Source organism: Antechinus flavipes, chromosome 2, assembly GCF_016432865.1.
Source record: "Antechinus flavipes isolate AdamAnt ecotype Samford, QLD, Australia chromosome 2, AdamAnt_v2, whole genome shotgun sequence".
Lineage (NCBI taxonomy): Eukaryota > Metazoa > Chordata > Mammalia > Dasyuromorphia > Dasyuridae > Antechinus > Antechinus flavipes.
Genome location: NC_067399.1, coordinates 538823099 through 538844204, shown reverse-complemented (window position 1 = coordinate 538844204; position 21106 = coordinate 538823099). Strand labels below are relative to the sequence as shown.

Genomic DNA, 21106 nt, shown 5'->3' with positions numbered 1-21106 from the left:
ATATTTTGGCTATTTATGATCACTGATTTTCTACATGTTAACTAAACATTTCTTTCATAATCCATCCCAGATTTTTTAAATCTTAAATCAAGCTCAGTAGTATATAATTTGCTAACTTTTATCTGACTTACTTTTTTTTAGAAAATCCCTTGTTTTAGAGAAACAATTTAGAAATTTTAAATATCTCCAGTCTTGTGGTACTTTTTTCACTTTCCATGATTTTTCATATATTGTCTAGATGATCTGGAAGTCTATTTGATTTCCAAAATTCCAGTATGCCTTAAAATGATCCAAGATTATACAATTAAACTTCATTAATTGTATTTAAACTAATCCAGATTTTGTGATATTCAAATAGAGGTTGAATGGGAGTTTACTATTGTTTAACAAATCTTTTCACTGTATATATGTATATGTACACACACACACACACATATATGTGTGTGTATATATATATATGCATATGCCAAGGGTACACCCAAAATTTTGAACCATTTAAATGGAATAAAAGTCAGATTTTAGTAGTAGATAGAAAATTGGCCTTAGAGTAAAGAAGGCTTAGATTTGAGCCCTGAATCTCATCGTATTGGCTTGGCTATGTGATTGTGGGCAAGATGCTACACCAATGAAATGACAAATTGTCCACAAAGAAGTATAATAATATTAAAATTCATTTAAGTGCAACAATGAACTGTTCACACAGCATTATTTTCTTATTCATTATAAACAGTTTCCTATACAAATCTCTAGGAGGCAATATTATTTTATATTCATTTGATCTAATAATTTACTTGAAAGAAATAAAACTGCATTTAAAAAAAAAAACTTTCTGTAATTCAAGTTTTTATTCTAAACAGTCCTCTCTAAATTAGCCTAAATTAGTAAGATTTTAAAGCAGTTACAATAATACTTAAATGTTGAAATCATTAAATAGAATAGTGAATGCCTGTGGTCTAATCTTGGAAAAACTGCTGGGTCATCCTTTTACAAACTTTTCTCTGCTGCTCAACAGATACATTCCTATGTTGATTTTAGTTCTCATTAAATATCCTTTCTGCATAGATATTTGTTCCATTTAGCTGTTAACTAGGGATTAGCGCAACTCCAAAGAATTACTTTATGTTGAAATCAGTAATTGACTTAAATCAACTCAAAGTTCTTTCATTATTTCAGAAACTATGACCTTTAAAAAAATGTAGGCTAAGGTATTTATGAAGAATTGGCCCTAGATTCATTTAGTAGTTGTTGAATCATTTCAGTCATGTCCTACTTTCCATGACCCAATTTAGAGTTTTCTTGGCAAAGTTGCCAGAGTGGTTTGCATTTCCTTCTCCAGAATTTTTTTTTTTTTTTTTTTTTTTTTTACAGATGAGGAAACTGAAGCAAACAAGGTAAGTGACTTGGTCAGGTCACATAGGTAGTGAGAATCTTAATCTGGATTTGAACTCAAGACCTCCTGACTCAGGGACTAGTTCCCTAACTCACTGTACCACCTAGCTGCCCTTTAATGTATTTATCTAACTAATATTTATTAGAACTTATATTGATTAATTTTTCTGTTACTTAGGCTAGTCGGCAAGGTTCCGGCTTCCTTCCTCTTTTCACTTCATGATCTCAGCAATGACACCAGGGTTTCATTTGTCATTTCCATGCAAATGACTCCCAGATCTACATATATCCAGTTGTATTCTTTCTCCTAAGTTCCAATCCCACATAGCCAACCATCTATGGGTCCTTCAGAACTGGATGTTCCACAAATGAATCAAATTTAACACATGTAAAACAGCTTTTTCCCAAAAACCTGATCTGTTTCTAGACATCTCTATTTCTGTGATGGCATCATCATTTTCCCCATCATTCAAGATTCACAATTTCATCTTATTCTTTATTATTCTCATTATCTTATATAAACAGTAATAAAGTCTTGTCTATTCAACCTCTACAATACCTTTCATGTTAATTTTCATCTCTCCACTTCCCCAGCCATCATTGCTTTGAATATTATTGGAATTTCATAAATGTATGTCGAATTTAATTGAGTTATTTTTGATCTACAATTTTTAAAAATCCCTTCCATTCTATTATTGCAGTCATGGCTGTATTCAATTGTTTGTGCCAGGAATTTTTCTGAAGAACTCCAACTTCTTCCTTTCTCTGATCTTCTTTCATTGTTTTCTTTCAGACTATCTCTTCCTTATGCCATTCTCTTGGACTGTACATTGATAAGCAAATAGTAGAGCATTAGGGTGATCAGACAAAAGAAGAAGAAAGCTTAGCAAAGATCAGGGGCATAAAACAGGAATACCTTGGCACTACAATAAGAAAATAGTCTATAAATACCCGAAGGTATATATTCCAAGAAGGGTATCTAAAAGAGGCATCTAAAAATGTAGGCCTTAGATATAACTTGTTTTGGCACTGTCTTACTGGATTTCTCAAATGTCTGCATGATAGAGACTGTAAATCCACCTGCAGCAGAAACAATTTGGCTAAAATAAACATAAGATGCTAAAACCTTCATTCTTGGTGCCTGCAAGCAGTGGTGTGCACAAGTGCCAGTCTGTGCATTGAAGTGTCACTTAAATGCCATTTTGTGCTGAGCACAAATGACCAGATGTGTCTCCAAGTCTGTGATGCCTGTAGGTAGAAGAAGCAAATTCAAATCTTCTGAATACTTGTCATTGTGGGAGCACTAGGTAGTAATCAATGACATTGGTTGGATTTAATATGTGAAAAAAGTAATCACTAATAGAAAAAAGGTAAATGTTTCAAAATGCCTTTGGGAACCCAGTTTGTAGATTGTTGGTGTGACTGTTGCAGAAACAGGTGTTAGGTTCATAAATTTGCATAACAAAATGTTTTTCTTGTGGCAACAGCCCATACAATAATTAGGGCCATCTGTATTTATTCATTTGAAGTTTGGTTTCTAATATAAATGTGCAAAGTCACATGATATTCAATACCATTGGGCTGAATCCACTCCAAATTTTCATGACATCAAAAAGGAGGTTGGCTACCTTTTCCCAAGGAAGATACCAATCAAAGAAAGACATTAAAGAAGGAAAAGATTTTGGCTTCTTTTATGGATCATTTTCCTTTCTGACTCTATAAAAACAGGTCTTTGAATATTCAACAGATGGCACTGATTCTGCCAAGCCATAAGAAGGAAAGATCTACCCAGGAAGGAAATGTAATAGGCTCCATACAAACATTTAAAACATCCTTTGAAATGAATTATTCTTTTCCTCTTGTATTGTTCTGTTTGAGTGAGGTCCTGGGATAACTTTGCCCTTTCCTCACTAGAAGCTTGATGCTTTTCACTTCTTAAACTAACCTTAGAAAATCACAATCAGATAACAGAGTTTGCACAAAATAGTTTATTTACTCAAGTGGCTGGTGAAAACACAGAGAATATATGAGAGCAGGTAGTACAAAGGAAAGAGAATTGGATTTGAAAATAGAAAACCTAAGTTTGACACTTGGCATGTGTATAAGATTAATCAGTTGGGCTTCTGATATTTAGTTTTCCTATCTGTTAAAAGGGGAAAATAATATTCATAATTTCTATTTCCTACTGCTATGAAGAGAGTTCTTTGTAAACTTTAAAGTCCTGTAAAAAAAAAAGTGAGTTATTACCTAAATAAGTTAATGGTCATTTAAACTTAAATAATTTCATAAATTATCTCTTCTTAGAGGCTCCTTGAGGGACAATTTTTGTCCCTTTGTCCTCAGTAAATAGCAAAATGCCTTGCATGTGAAGGGAACTTAATATATAATTGTCTAATAAGACTGTTGTTTTTTCCAGTTTGTTTTGCAAATGCTCAACTTTCTTAGGACTTCCAATTTACTATTTTAGGGTTATAACAACCAGTGGACAAAGGAAGCCATTTGATAGAGCCTAGGCAGTCAAGATAGAGAAGAAAAAGCAGAAAGTTACTGGGGAATTTTCATTTTTCATAGTACTAAATGCTAGTAACATGATTAGTATTTCAACATTCATTCAAATTTGTGTATACAACAACTGTAGTTCTAAGCACCATTACACAATACAGGTTATTTCATTTCATCTATCAATCCAAGTTCCTAAAATAAACCTTAAGGATACATACATGCATGCCTACACCTGAGTTTTTCTATTATTTTAATATCTAATATTTGATGTTTCTTTCTGCCTCCAGGTTCAAGACGACCTTTATCAACTAAAGAGAGATCTTCATATTGAACATGATGGGAAAGAACTTATTGACATTCAGGCTCTTGAAAAAGCGATCGAAAGAACCAAGTTGGGGATAAGAGTATGTAAATCTATATTTTGGATGTGAATTTTAAAATCATAAGGACAATCGCTTTTTAAAAAAAGTTAAAAGGAATTTTTATATCATTTCAGAGCCCAGTATCATACCCAAACATACTAATCTGACTGCTCTCTTCTTTTAACCACTCATTAAGTCATCCTGATGATATTTTATCATAAAAATATAAGATCATGCTTTAACAGTAATTCCCATAAAAAGGATCTTAAGAATGATCTAAGAAAAATTTAGAAAATTGCCCCTACATTATTAAAAATGAAAAACATGTTTATACCTAGGCTATGCTTTGGACTAAAGACCTATGATATAATGATGAGGTTTGGTGCAGGGCAGAGAGTTGTGGGAACTCGTTTCTGGTTGGCCCAGGTCCTTCGTAAATGAATTTACGAACCTGAAAAAACTGGCAAAAAGAAGTTGATTGGCACTTGGCATTGGGAAGTTAGCCTTTGCTAGGAAGACTGACTTCCAAGTGGCAAGGTCCCCACAAAGAGAGGTAAAGGGGAGTAAGGTCCTGTTAGGGAAATGTGTGAGAGAGACAAAGAGAGGTTAATGCTGAAAAGAGAATGTCTTTTCCATAGGAATTTTCCATTTGAATGAGTGTCCCTGGACTAATCTCCTACTCAATAGAGTTGGATAAAAATCCGGATCTCCAGCTCAGGCTAAGTACCAGTGTTCCTGAACTCAACTAGTCCCTCCCAGATAACAGAATGAAACCACTTTATCTTGATTCCCTAGGGCTGATCTCTCAGGGGAGAGCTTCTCTGAGGGAGTTTCTCAAGCGTTCCTCCCAAAGTCTGAGAGAATGAGAGAGTTTCGGAGCTCCCCTTGTCATTAATTGACAAAAAGAATCTAGAGAGGAAGCTCTCTTGACCTGTGCAGATCTGTTCCATTCTACAACTTCTGATTTTAAAGAATTGTTTACTTAGAGCCCCAAGATTTATTTAATCCAGACCTTCCTGAAGCTAAGGTCAGCTTTTTTTCTACCATACCACAGATGCCTAGAAAATATAAGAAAATATGTATGTGAAATAATAAATAGGAGAAATAGAACCCAAAGCAGTCTGTGTACATAGTTATTACAAATATGCAGAAATGTTCTTAAGTAAGCACCTCTGTTCTCACTAACAAAGACTGGGATAGGGAGTCTCAAACTCCCTAAATCCCTAAAATAATCTTCCTAAATAATCAAAGAATAATGGAACTCCTGGTATAGATATTAAAAATAAATTGAAATAGCAATGGTTATCATCTTGGCTTTGAGGTTTTTCCCTAATTTACTACATATTGATGAAAATCATGAAGGCAGTGATTTTGTTATCTGTTGAGCCTTATACTCAGGGGTCCTATGTCCTTAGACAATTGTGTTCTTAATCTTTTGTTTTTTTGCCTGATGCCACTGATCCTGTTGGCAATCTGGTAAAACTATGGAATTCCTCAGAATAATAGTTTTAAGTATGAAATAAAATATTTGTAGGATTACAAAGAAAACCAATAATACTATTATTTTTAAAAAATTTAAGTTAAAAAGTTAAGAATTCCTTCTGTAGACCATCCCTTCAGGAAGAAACTTAAGTCTTTGATATCCTTTTCAGTGATTTATATGCTGTGTAATCACAGAAAGCAAAGCAGTGTCATCTTCTCCATAAAAGCAGAACAAGTCAAAAACATAAATTCTCCACTCTATAGCTAAATTATTCAACAACCAACAAAAATCCTTCCCATTCATTCTCTAGCTACTTAATTCATTACCTTGTTTCAATGACATCATTCTCCTGTCACTTCTATTACAAATTTTGTCTTGTAGATACTTCTTTCTATTGTCGGAATGCCAATGACCAGTGGAAAGAATTGTTCCAATCCCTGGATTTTACATTAAGGAAACTAAGGCCAGGGAAGTAGAATGACTTGACTTGCTTGGGGTCGCAAAGATAATTAGTAGAGTCAGACTTGATTATAAGAAGTTTTATTCTTAAGTTCCAGTTTTCCATATCCTGTCTAAACAATATTTTCCAGTGTGATCTGAAGAACAATCTCTTATCAGTACTTATCAGTACTGTTGTTAGATCAAAATACATTGACCTCATTATTCGAGGAGACATTCTAACATTGTCTACTATGAATTCTGAGACCTTAAATAGAAATTTAGGCAACTTCTACAGATCTCTCTACAAAGATAAGCCACATTCTGGGATCTTGCTCCAGTTCATCTGGAGAGCATTTCACCACTTTTCAACTTATACTCAGAAGAGAACTTTTAAAGAAAAAAAACAAAGGAGTCTCTGGCATTAGAGAACCACTGAAACTTGCTCATCCTGGAATACTTTCATATATTATCTCCAAACCCAATCCAGACACACTCTTCTTTACCATAGTCTTGAAACAACTGTTACAGAGTTATTTCTGTTTCAGCCTTGTCTGCTTCACAATTTGTTCTTTTAAGTTTCTCTATCTAGTCCTGAGCATAAATTCCCCTTATCAAAAAAACTTCTCCTGACTGATAAAATATCACCTGTATGCTCCCTTTTAGTGCTGCCTCACCTATCTCACTTGGGTCTCCTCAACATCTCTATTACTCTGCCTTAAATATTGATCTAGGGAATCTTCACATGGATCTCAGTCACCATTTTGGTCTTACCAAACAGCTATTTAACTGGTCTCCAAGGGAATAGGACCAATGAGCCTAGTAATTGGGGACAATCAATAGAATCAGTCAATGCCCTTCTTCCCAAACCCCAGAAAAAAAGATGCAAATTGTGATCAGGAAAGGGAAATGAAAGATCATGAGGAACCAAGATAAAAAACATCTAAATACTAAATCCAAAAGGCAAGGAGATAACAGGAATTCAGCAAAGAGCCTATCAGAGGCAAAGCACTAAAACACAGAGAAATAGATGTCAGCAAGCTAATGACTGGTCACGTTTAATGTCCCTTTTTCCAAGCAGTGTTCTTAGCAAATAATTCTTGGCCTCTTCTTTTTATGTTGTGTCAGTACTGGTGTGGTTCTATGTTAACATCACTAAGAACACTGTCCCTCCTTGGGAGTCAAGTCATGGTTTGATAGGATAGCCTTTTCCAAAGTCATGGAACTGACATAGTGAATAAGTTCTCATTTCCTCTCTTCAGGACTAAATAGCTAACTAGAAGACTAGGCACTGGAAACAACCTTATCCTTTCTGTGAATATAGTGTCTCCTGGATATTCTTGATCTTCTAGGATCTTTTTGACCATCTATCATTACTGAGGAGAGGCAAAGATACAGTGGATATCATCTAACAACTAGCATTTATTAAACATTTATTACATTTTAGGTGCTAAATAGTTCCAATTTAAGCTAAGCTTATCATGGCAAGGATTGGAGAAGCCAGGAAGCATATATAGATCTACTAAATGATCTACTAAAAATATTCATCAGAAGGGTAAGTATGGTGTAATGAAGTAAATCTAGCCATGTAAAACCATGGGATTCAGGTCAACAGCTTTCAGGAAAGACTTTTGTTGGGACATTATGGAAGAATTACCTATGCTGATATCCAATACCTAAAGATTCCCTGAAAGTAGATCAGTCAGATTCTTGTTTGTATAACACTTTGGCTGCCCACAATATGTACTCCAAATTAGCTGGGAAAGAATTCTTCCAAGTAGTCACTAAGTGGATTGTAATATTTAAAAATAAACAAGGTAGAAATTCAGGGATAGAATTCATAATTCATATAAAGGACCTAATTTAAATGAATGAATTGTGTTACTAAAAACAAATTTTTTTTCTAGTGGTCAGTAGAATGATATTGGGGCTAATTACTATGAAAAAATCTTTTATCTGCAGTGCCATAAATAGTACAATCCAAAAGTAAAATTGGGATCTTTGTTGGAGGTGATTTACTAGGAAAAGCCAAAAAACCAGAAAAGATAGGCAGGAGTAGATTACTTTATCACTTCTGGAGCAATGGAAGTTTTCATTAATTATGAAGCCTTGGATAAATTACTTTACTTTGTTGCATTTCACTTTTCTCCTCCATAAAATGAAAGACAAGTTTCTTTCAAAACATTATTCTAACTCTAAATCTTATGATAAGATTTTTTGGCATTGGCCAAACTTCTGGGCAGTGCAAAGGTGCTAGAGATTGTTAAGGTCAGTGTATATGATGATGGGGTGCCATGTTCACTCAAAAAATCTATGCTTCAAGTGTGGATTTGACTGAGTTGTTCTTCCTTCCATATGTGGTTCCTTTCTACAGGTGTTATTTTGCAGTAATATATACAAGGTAAAGGCATATGAGGGGACAGTGTAGGCCAAGAAAAGGCACAGCATCGTAAGATCTATCACTTTTCACAAAGAACTGTTTTGTAGGTCTGAATCAGTCAAAATGGGAACTGGGTTAAAACAATTCTCAAAATTGTTTACTATATCATTTACCTCTGGTTTTCAAAAGAAAGCCCATTGTTCACAGCATCTTGCAAAGTGGCTGACACAGTAGGTATGTTGATTATATAATGTTCATATGAGGAATGAAGATAAGTAGAAGACTGTCTTGTGACTGAAGTGTGAACATTATATTCCTCTCCTTTGGACTTTGTGATATGCACATTGTGATCTAGAATTTATACATAAAATATATCTCATATATTTTGATATGGTAGAAAAAGGTTTCAATTGGGACTGAGTTTGAATCTCAACCTTTTGGCCTTGGGCAAATCAAGTATCTCCTCTGAGCTTCAGAGTCTTATTCTATAAAATAAAAAGAATTAGACTAGAAAGAACCTCTAAAATCCTTTCAGTTCTCTTAATTTTTATGAGTATAATTTTTTGGGTTTTGCAAGACTGGAGAAACATTGTGTAATTTAAAAACATAGTGTTCTACTCAAATGTTCTTGCCTAAAATATTATCTATTTCCCTGGCCTCAGTTTCTCCACCTGCAAAATAAGGGGTTCCAGGTCCAAATCTCTGTTCTTAAGTTGTCTGTCCCAGTCCTTTGCTGAAGTATAAGCTGGTCAGAGGGCCTTCATTACATTTATGTTCAAACTGCTTTGTTGCTACCTGAATCAGACCTAGCCCTATTGCAATCTTGCACATATTTTATCTTGTATCTGGGAAAAAACTCCATCCTAATTCTAACCATATCCAAGATCTGGTAACATTATGTAGCTTGATATCCTACTAGAAGAGTCTACTCTTCTCACAGCCCTATCCTCACCACCAAAAGAATTCTCGTTCTTGCTTTGTCTCCATCTGTCTTATTCTTCCAGTCAGGTGAGTGATACTCTGACACACCATAGTATAAATAATTTCCCTTCCACATACAGGTTCTGTGCAGGTGGAGCTGCATTATGGGCTGCATATGTTCTTCTGATTGACATCAGGGCCAAGAACTCTGGTGGGTGAGATAGTGTGACCTTCTGGTGTAATACATAGCCTTATCTGCCTAATCACCCTTTGCCTATCCATTTCTATTCCGATGTCACCTGGCCTAGCCCAAATTTCTCTTTATTCTACCATGTATCCCCTAGCCTTGATCAGAACTGGAAATCCTTTCTATGCCAACCACAGGACACCAACTCTTCCTCATAGAGTACTTCTCATTCAATACAAGCAATATGGAGAGATGCCACCATAGCTCCATCTACTGGCTAGCAAGACATTCCCTATCCTGAATCTGGCAAAACCTCATTTGTGAAATTCACCATTTATCTCAGGCAGATGTAATGAAATTGTACAAAAAAAAAAAAATGGAAAAATGAAGGCATATGCATATATACACAACATATGTGTATGAATTTTCATGTAATATATAATGTGTTATATATAATATATGCTATACATAATATATTAGTACATGTAATTATTACATATAACCCATTATATAACAAAACATTATATATCATATATATCTTTTAGTATAGTGTCATACATGAAAGATAGTGAGGAGTAACAGATCAAGATTGGATTTCAGTGCTACATTTGACATATAATGGCTATTTGTTTCTAGGTAAGTCACTTAAACATCTCCATGCTTTAGGGAAGAAGTGTCAACATGTGGCCAGCAGTAGATGCACTGAAACCCAATCAGATGAAAATGTAATTGAAAAATATTTAACAAAATAAATATAGTAAAACATAAATATTACTATGTTTTTTAAGTCAATTTGCACCATCTGAGGTCTTTATATACAGTTTAGTGGCCCCTTTTTCTGTTTGGAGCAGCTAGGTAGGTTTGGAATCAAGATGTTCATGAGTTCAAATCTACCTCAGACACTTAGTAGCTAGGTAACCCTGATCAAATCACTTAATGCTATTTGCTTCATCATTTCCTCATCTGTAAAATGAGCTGGAGAAGGAAACAAAAAGCCATTTCAGTATCTTTGCCAAGAAAATCCCAAGATGGGATTACAAAGAATTGGACATGACTGAACAATTAAAACATTTCTATTTGAGTTTGATACCACCACTGCTCTAGGCAACCCTCCAAAAGGAATTCTTCACTTTTTTTATATCATCCTTTTAGCAAACTGGTGAATCCTATGGACCCCTTTTCAGGATAACACTTTCAAATGCAAAAATAAAATAAAATAAATAAGGTTTAAAAGAAAACAAATTATATTGGAAAATAGTTATTAAAATACTTTTTAAAAAATCAGCTCATGAACCTCAATTTAAGAACCCTTGTCTAAATGGCAGGAAAAGTGCTGACCTATATGAGTAAAAAGAATTTCCTCATTTGGAAATTCTTTATATCACTGAAATCTTAGGTCAGATCCCTGACCCTGTATATGCCACATTATACTGAGACAATTGGCATGAAGTCATCCAAACACAATGCATATTAATAACTCTAAAAATGTTGTGGACCATTGTTCTACATCCCTATCACACCATGAACATTTTCCATCCTAGTAATTAATTATTGTAAGGGTCCTGACCAATAGAGTTTGTACAATACACTGTGATGAGTTTCCAATAGATTCAGCTAAGATAAAGACATGAAACAATATATGCTCATATGCTCATTTTATTCCTAAATAGCTTAAATAGTCTGTTGACAATTCATCCATTTTCATAATATAATAATAACAATATTATTAATAAGTAGGTAGGAAGCAATCATTGTACTAATTTAAAATAGAAAACCAAAGCAGATAGATAGTAAAGCTTCCCCTGAATTACCCATAGTGCCAAGGGCAAAATAGAACCCAGTTTTCACACAATCACTATGAATAATATAATGACACCATTTTCCAAACAAAAAATTGGAACATACAGTCTGACAAAGAACATTTCTTTATTTTGAAACCTCATTAAAAATACATTTTCTTAAAATCAGGATTGTTTTGGAAAAACTGGAAAGTAGGGACATTGTCTTAATGAGGGAAGGACACAGGGACTCATTGAAGACCTTTTTTTCAAAGAAAGCTGCTTTATGTCCATCTTTCTGCCAGAAGTCTTATTTTCCATCACTCTGACCTTTCTCCAAACTTTTCTTCTACCATTTTATCCTCATGATCACACTACTTCTTGAGTCTTTTCTAACTGTGAGAAATGTGGGGTATGCTTTAGTCCTAGTAGCCTAATGCATACATTGTACTAAATTAACTTTACAGTGTTATAGCTCTGGACACAGATGGAGACATTGGGTTGGCCATCAAGAAAATCTTACCTAAGGGCCAAATCTTTCCTCAGATACCTGCACAAAGCTTGCATTGGAGTTACTCTAAGAAAAGGGAATTTCTTCATGTCTGTGTTGCCTAGTAAATTCAAAGAACCAGTGAATTCAGTTATTTTTGTATACATTCCATTTCTGAAGTGTAGCAAGATACTACCAAGCTTAGCTCTTAGTTGATTATTGCTCTTTTGGGGGTAGTTAAAGTAATTTGGCCTTGAGTCATCTAATATTACCTTAGGCATGTAATAAACACAATGAAAAGCATTACATGTCCTGTCTTCTGGCTTAATTACAAGATTCAGAGTGTTAACCTAATGAAAGTAAATGAACTGAGTCAAGTATTTCAAAGTCCACTTTAATAGTCAGAATTTTCATTTTTCCATAACAGGTACATGTTGAGAATTACCTAAGTACTATAAGTCACCGTGTGTTAACTACAACTATTGAAAGTGCCAAAATATGTGATAAAGAGCCTTCTAAAGAGTAAGTAAAAAAGACATTTTCTATTACAAACTAATGTAACCTAATTGTAAAAAAGTAACTTCTTTCACTCTAGTAGACATCTCTGTCTCAAATTGTTTGGGAAGCAGATAAGTAATTAAGTTACTTACTTAAAACAGAGTAATTAAATTTAACCTGTTGTGTAAAAGGCAAAATTCCCTTAACTTTGCTCACAATGCCACTATGCACATAATATCTACATACACACATATGAAACTTAGGGCAAAACTTGTGCTAATTTTTATAATAATATCAGTAATGACACATTTTCAGAGGATAATTTGGTTTTAGTAATTTAGGGGATTGCTATGTTTTGATATTTGACTAATTTAACTTTTAGCAAAATTAGCCAAAATCCAAGTTCCTGATGGCACTATTTCTAGGTCAATCAGTTAATATTAGCTACAATCTAAGGACAGTGGGAAAAGTATTGACATTAGAGCCAGAAGACCTAGAGGGATATTTCTAAATTACTGGATTCTGATTATAAAATTAGGGGATTGAAGTAGATGGCCTATAAGATCCTTTTCATTTCCATATCACTGATGCTATGAAAATCATGTAGTACATGGTAAATTATGACTCTTTCAGAGTTATAAAGCTCGATTAAGTACCTAGAATCAACTAAAAACAAGGTGAGAAAGTACTGAAATATATTTCATATAAGATTTTTAAAAATAATTATAACTTTTTATTGACAGAACCCATGCCTGGGTAATTTTTTACAACATTATCCCTTGCACTCAACTTCTGTTCTGATTTTTCCCCTCCCTCCCTCCACCCCCTTCCCTAGATGGCCAGCAGTCCTATACATGTTAAATAGGTCACAGTATATCCTAGATACAATATATGTGTGCAGAACCGAACAGTTCTCTTGTTGAACAAGAAGAATTGGATTCAGAAGTAAAAATAACCCGGGAAGAAAAACAAAAATGCAAATAGTTTGCATTCATTTCCCAGTGTTCTTTCTTTGGATGTAGCTGCTTCTGTCCATCATTGATCAATTGGAACTGAATTAGATCTTCTTTTTGTTGAAGAAATCCGCTTCTATCAGAATACATCCTCATACAGTATCATTGTTGAAGTATATAATGATCTCCTGGTTCTGCTCATTTCACTTAGCATCAGTTCATGTAAGTCTCTTCAAGCCTGTCTGTATTCATTCTGCTGGTCATTTCTTACAGAACAATAATATTCCATAACATTCATATACACAATTTACCCAACCATTCTCCAATTGATGGGCATCCATTCATTTTCCAGTCTCTAGCCCCTACAAACAGGGCTGCCGCAGACATTTTGGCACATACAGGTCCCTTTTCCTTCTTTAGTATCTCTTTGGGGTATAAGCCCAGTAGTAGCACTGCTGGATCAAAGGGGTATGCACAGTTTGATAACTTTTGGGGCATAATTCCAGATTGCTCTCCAGAATGGTTGGATTCGTTCACAGTTTTACCAACAATGCATCAGTGCCCCATTCCCATCCCCTCCAACATTCATCATTATTTTTTCCTGTCATCTTAGCCAATCTGACAGGTGTGTAGAGGTATCTCAGAGTTGTCTTAATTTGCATTTCTCTGATCAATAGTGATTTGGAACACTCTTTCATATGAGTGGAAATAGTTTCAATTTCATCATCTGAAAATTGTCTGTTTGTATCCTTTGACCATTTATCAATTGAAGAATGGCTTGATTTCTTATAAATTAGAGTCAATTCTCTCTATATATTTTGGAAATGAGGCCTTTATCAGAACCTTTAACTGTGAAAATGTTTTCCCAGTTTGTTGCTTCCCTTCTAATCTTGTTTGCATTAGTTTTATTTGTACAAAGGCTTTTTAATTTGATATCAAAATTTTCTATTTTGTGATCAATAATGGTCTCTAGTTCATCTTTGGTCACAAATTTATTCCTCCTCCACAAGTCTGAGAGATAAACTATCCTATGTTCCTCTAATTTATTTGTAATCTTGTTCTTTATGCCTAAATCATGGACCCATTTTGATCTTATCTTGGTATACAGAGTTAAATGTGGGTCCATGGCTAATTTCTGCCATACTAATTTCCAATTATCCCAGCAGTTTTTGTCGAATAATGAATTCTTATCCCAAAAGTTAGGATCTTTGGGTTTGTCAAACATTAGATTGCTATAGTTGACTATTTTGTCTTGTGAACCTAACCTATTCCACTGATCAACTAATCGATTTCTTAGCCAATACCAAATGGTTTTGGTGACTGCTACTTTATAATATAGTTTTAGATCAGGTACAGCTAGGTCACCTTCATTTGATTTTTTTAAAATTAATTCCCTTGAGATTCTCGATCTTTTATTCTTCCATATGAATTTTGTTGTTATTTTTTCTAGATCATTAAAATATTTTCTTGGAAGTCTGATTGGTATAGCACTAAATAAATAGATTAGTTTAGGGAGTATCATCATGTTTATTATATGCGCTTGACCTATCCAAGAGCACTTAATGTTGTTCCAATTATTTAAATCTGACTTTATTTGTGTGGAAAGTTTTTTGTAATTTTGCTCATATAATTCCTGACTTCTCTTTGGTAGATAGATTCCCAAATATTTTATGCTATCGACAGTTATTTTGAATGGAATTTCTCTTTGTATCTCTTGCTGTTGGATTTTGTTGGTGATGTATAAAAATGCTGAGGATTTATGGGGATTTATTTTGTATCCTGCAACTTTGCTAAAGTTATGAATTATTTCTAAGAGATTTTTAGTAGAATCTCTGGAGTTCTCTAAGTATACCATCATATCATCTGCAAAGAGTGATAGTTTGGTTTCCTCATTGCCTACTCTAATTCCTTTCATCTCTTTCTCAGCTCTTATTGCCGAGGCTAGCGTTTCTAATACAATATTGAATAATAATGATGATAATGGGCAACCTTGCTCTACTCCAGATCTTATTGGGAAAGGTTCCAGTTTTTCCCCATTGCATATGATGCTTTCTGATGGTTTTAAATATATGCTCCTGTTTAAGGAAAAGTCCATTTATTCCTATCCTCTCAAGTGTTTTTATTAGGAATGGATGTTGGATTTTATCAAATGCTTTTTCTGTATCTATTGAGATGATCATGTGGTTTTTGTTAGTTTGGTTATTGATATAGTCAATTATGCTAATAGTTTTCCTAATATTGAACCAGCCCTGCATTCCTGGTATAAATCCTACTTGGTCATGGTGTATTATTTTGGGGATGATTTTCTGTAATCTTTTTGCTAATATTTTATTTAAGATTTTAGCATCAATATTCATTAGGGAGATTGGTCTATAATTTTCTTCCTCTCTTTTCAACCTACCTGGTTTAGATATCAGTACCATGTCTGTGTCATAAAAGGAATTTGGTGGGACTCCTTCAATCCCTATTTTTTCAAATAGTTTATATAGCATTGGAGTTAATTGTTCTTTAAATGTTTGGCAGAATTCACATGTAAATCCATCTGGTCCTGGGGATTTTTTCTTAGGGAGTTGATTAATAGCTTGTTCTATTTCTTTTTCTAAAATGGGACTGTTTAGGATATTTATGTCTTCCTCTGTTAATCTGGACAAACTATATTTTTGAAGGTATTCTTCCATTTCATTTAAGTTGTCAAATTTATTGGCATAAAGTTGGGCAAAGTAACTCCTAATTATTGCTCTAACTTCCTCTTCATTAGTGGCGAGTTCTCCCTTTTCATTTTTAAGACTAACAATTTGATTTTCCTCTTTCTTTTTTGTAATCATATTTACTAAGGGTTTGTCTATTTTGATGGTTTTTTCATAGAACCAACTTTTAGTTTTATTAATTAATTCAATAGGTTTTTTTTTCAATTTTATTGAACTCTCCTTTTATTTTTGGAATTTCAAGTTTAGTGTTTGACTGGGGGGGTTTAATTTGTTTCTTTTCTAGCATTTTTAGTTGCAAGCCCAATTTCTTGACCTTCTCTTTCTCAATTTTATGCAAGTAGGCCTCTAGAGATATGAATTTCCCCTTCTTACCACTTTGGCTGCCTCCCACACATTTTGGTATAATGTCTCATTATTGTCATTTTCCTGGGTAAAGTTATTAATTATGTCTATGATTTGCTGTTTCACCCAATCATTCTTTAGTATGAGATTATTTAGTTTGCAATTTTTTTTTGGTCTACTTTCCTCTGGCTTTTTGTTGAATGTAATTTTTATTGCATTGTTGTCTGAAAAGGATGCATTTACAATTTCTGGCTTACTGCATTTGAGTTTGAGGTTTTTATGTCCTAATATATGGTCAATTTTTGTATAGGTTCACAAACTGCTGAAAAGAAAGTGTATTCCTTTCTGTCTCCATTTAGTTTTCTCCAGAGATCTATCATATCTAACTTTTTTAGTATTCTATTTACCTCTTTGACTTCTTTCTTATTTATTTTGTGGTTTTATTTATCTAATTTTGAGAGTGCAAAGTTGCGATCTCGCACTATTATAGTTTTGGTGTCTATTTCTTCTTGCAGCTCTCTTAATTTCTCTTTTAAGAATTTAGATGCTACACCACTTGGTGCATAGATGTTTAATATTGATATTGCTTCATTATCTATGCTACCCTTTAGCAAGATATAGTGCCCTTCCTTATCTCTTTTAATTAGATCAATTTTTGCTTTTGTTTGATCTGAGATCAGGATGATTACCCCTGCTTTTTTAACTTCACCTGAAGCATAGTAGATTCTGCTCCAGTTTTTTATTTTTACTCTATATGTATCTCCTTGCTTCAGGTGTGTTTCCTGTAAACAACATATTGTAGGATTCTGGCTTTTAATCCATTCTGCTAACCACTTCCTCTTTATGGGGGAGTTTACCCCATTCACATTTATGATTAAAATGACCAATTCTGTATTACTTGCCATCTTGTTAACCCCTGTTTATGATTTTCTCCCTTCCTTCCCCCTTACCTCCCTCCCCAGTATTAAACTTATGAGCACCACTTGCTTCTCAAAGTCCTCCCTTTTTAGTATCTTTCCCCTCACTTTAGAATTCTTCCCTCTATCTTATCCCTTTCCCTCACAATTTCTATATCCTCTTCCACTTAGCTTACTCCTTCCCTTTTCACTTTTCCCCTCCCACTTTTCAATGAGGTGGGAGAAGTTTCACCATAAATCGAATATGTCTAATATTTTTCTCTTTAAGTCAATTCTGATGGCAGTAAGATACACACTATATTCATCCCCCTCCATTCTTTCTCTTAGATATACTAGGTTTCCTTTGCCTCTTCATGAGATGTAGTACCCCCTTTTTCTGGTACAATTTCCTTTCCACCTCTAGTTTCTAGAACAAGGTATACATGTATTCTTTATACATCTTTAGAGCAGAAATATATTTCCCAAGATGTCTTTTTACCTTTTTACGTTTCTCTTGAGTTCTATATTTGTAGATTTAAACTTTTTGTTAAGTTCTGGTTTTTTCCATCAAAAATAGATGGAATTGGCTTATTTTGTTGAATGTCCATCTTCTTCCCTGGAAAAAGATTCTGCCTGGGTAAGTTATTTTTGGTTGTATACCGAGTTCTTTAGTCTTTCAGAATATCATATTCCAGGCCCTTCACTCTTTTAAAGTGGACTCTGCTAGATCCTGGGTAATCCTTATTGTGGCTCCTCTATATTTGAATTGTTTTTTTCTAGCCTCTTGCAGTATTTTTTCCTTCATCTGAGGCTTCTGGCATTTGGCCACTATATTTCTTGGTGTTTTGATTTTAGGATCCCTTTCAGTGTCTATTTTACCCTCTGTTTCTATGACTTCTGGACAGGTCTCTTTGATAATTTCCTGGAAAATAGTGTCCAGACCCTTTTTTTCATCATATTGTTCTGGGAGTCCAATAATTCTCATATTGTCTCTCCTAGATCTATTTTCCAGGTCTGTTGTTTTCCCAAGAAAGTATTTGACATTTTTTCCCATTGTTTCATTTTTGGGGGTTTTGCTTGACTGATTCTTGGTGTCTCCTCGTGTCATTCAATTCCATTTGTTTGATTCTGATTTTCAATGAAGTATTTTCTTCACTCACTTTTTAAATATCTTTTTCTAATTGTCCAATTGAGTTTTTGAGTGAGTTGTCTTGTTCTATGGAGTTTTTTTCCATTTCGCCAATTTTATTTTTTAGAGAGCTATTTTCTGTTTCCAGTTCACTAATTCTATTTTTCAAGGATTTGATTTCTTTATCCACTCTGTCTTTAAATGAGTGGGATGACTTCTCCAGACTCTCTTGCCAAATCTCCCTTTCCTTTTCCCATTTTTCTTCTAGCTCCCTTGTGAGAGCTTTTAAAATTTCTTCTATGAGAGTCATCTGTGTTGAGGACCAGATGATCTCCTCCTTTGTGGATTCACGTGGAGATGGTCTGTTTTTAGTCTCCTCAGGGTTTAAAGTCTGCTCTCTATCCATATAGAAGCTGTCTATGGTTAAGGTCCATTTAAATTTTTTGCTCATTTTGTCAGAGAAGAATCAAAGACAAATTAGCAAAGAAAAAAAGAAAAAACCCAAAAGGAATCTGCTTTCTTTTTTGGGCTGGATGTTGTTACCAAGCTTCCTCTATTGATCGTGAGGGGCAGCAGCGAGTCACTAATAGGACAGCAATGGCTGTGCTGCACCTGTGCTCTGAGACTCTGAGAGCTTGCTGAGACACTGTGGGGGAGGCGTGGCCAGGTCCCAAGAGACTCCAACTGTTCAGGGTTGTATTCTTCACCCCCCGGTGTTTTTAGCTTCTCTTCTGGGCTACTGGCTTGCTGCCAGGGCAAAGTATCCAATCTTGTAGCAAAGCTCTCCCCACAGAGACAGCTGAGGTCACACCCCACCCCTGGTGGGTCTGCTTGGATGTGAGCTGCCTGCCCTCAGCCTGCACCCGATCTAACTGTCCCTGCCCTCGAGCAAAAACAGACCTTTCCTGGCAAATTTCAAGGAATCTTCTCTTGGTAACTATTTGTGGGTTTTTTTTTTCAGTCAAGCATTAATTCCAAGGCTTGTCATGAATCAAATTCTGAGTGAAAACATGGAGCCTAAGTAGATGTGTGCCTCCTCTACACCATCTTGGCCAGAAGCCTATGTAAGATTTTTTAACAGATAGTTTGTTAAAAATTGAAAAATAGTTTAGGAAGAAACCAGTATCTTTCTCTCACCCTCAGCCTTCTGACAATATGCTGGGGCAGAAATCTCCTTAGACTGAGGATCTGGCTCTCAATTATGAAGGTTCAGAAGCTCAATTTTATGAGTCTACCCAGAGGATATGAGGCTCTGGGGAACTAATTCCCCAAAACCAAACAGGCAATCTGATTGATCAACTACAATACCAATTCTTTAACTGGTAGTGATATAATTGCTGAGAGGACCAGTTACTTCAATCAATTGCTCAGCATAGTCTTTTCTCACTAAGAAAATCTACTCAGATAACCAGATTAAAAAATAAAATGTTATTTGGTGAATACATTAAGCGAATATAGGAGGTTGGACAATCAGTATCGCTATGTATCCCTATGCTATGATTGTCTGAACTACCCATTTCTAGTATAGGAATAGACTTGCCCATCAGACTGTGACCCACAAGGCTGATACATGCCTTTACTAAGCTGAACAAAAAGGATGCTCCCCCTTAGAAAGCACCAGATAAATCCTCACATTTACCATAATCAGTGCAAATGCTAATGAAATGTATTCAGTACAGACAATTTGCTGTAGTGGAAAGAATAGGATTTAGAATCTGAAAAATAACTGTGTTTGAATCCCTGTTCTGCCAATTAGTATCTTTCTGGCCTTATCAGGTTACTTCCTTCCCTTACTTCTCACAACTATAAAATATGGGGAATGAACTGATGATTTCAAAAGTTCCTCTCTAGTCTCATATTTTGCATATTTTCCCATCTTCTTCCTAAACATTGAGATTAGATCTCAATATTATCTAATTTATTTTGGTAAAAAACTGACTAATTTGCTGTACCAGAGAGAGATTCAGTTTGAATTCTACAATTCATCTTATAATGTTCATTTTATTTGACATTTGTAAAGTTTGAAATAAAATAAAATGAAATTAAAATTTAAAAAAATTAAGGGACAATTTACTTTCTAGATTTAGGAAATGCTAAATCTCATCAAGAACCCATTCAAATGCCATCTTCTTTTATATCTAGCTAATCTTTTCTATTTAATGTATATTCTTTTTAATTTCAATTTTAGTGGCTAATATTTTCTGAAATTATTCCATATTTTGAGGACATGTGTATACCATGTTTGGGAGTCCATATGCTGACTATGTCTCAAAGATTGTGAAATACTATTTACAGATAGTAAACTTAATTTTGCCAACAGTATCTATACTTCTGGGAAGTAGGAAAACAGTCATTGTGTCCCTTCATTAAATTAACCTGAACTATTTGTGAAAACTCTAACAAATGTAGCATCTTGAGGCTAGAAAGCTTAAAAAATAGCCCAGCTTTCCAGGGTTTGAACATCAATTTTTCAGCTAGTCATAAAGACTGGCATTCCCAGCACAGATTTTCTAGGATATTAATCTTTGGCAATGAGTCTGAAGTCCTGCCTTTAACTCACATGGATTATGTGACCCTGGGCAATTCACTCATCCTCTCATGCTTTGGACAACTCTTTAAAACTACAGGTTATAGAAAAGGTGCTGACTAC

The 21106-nt window shown here is 34.6% G+C and overlaps 1 protein-coding gene across 1 annotated transcript in view; it reads left to right on the top strand.

Moving 5' to 3' along the window:
- Positions 1-21106, top strand: part of IQCH (IQ motif containing H) — a 295121-nt gene that overhangs the window by 3442 nt on the left and 270573 nt on the right. The window contains exons 2-3 of the mRNA XM_051980800.1: positions 4179-4295; positions 12358-12452. Of these exons, the coding sequence (XP_051836760.1) occupies positions 4179-4295; positions 12358-12452 (212 nt within the window). The remainder of the gene's footprint in view (positions 1-4178; positions 4296-12357; positions 12453-21106) is intronic.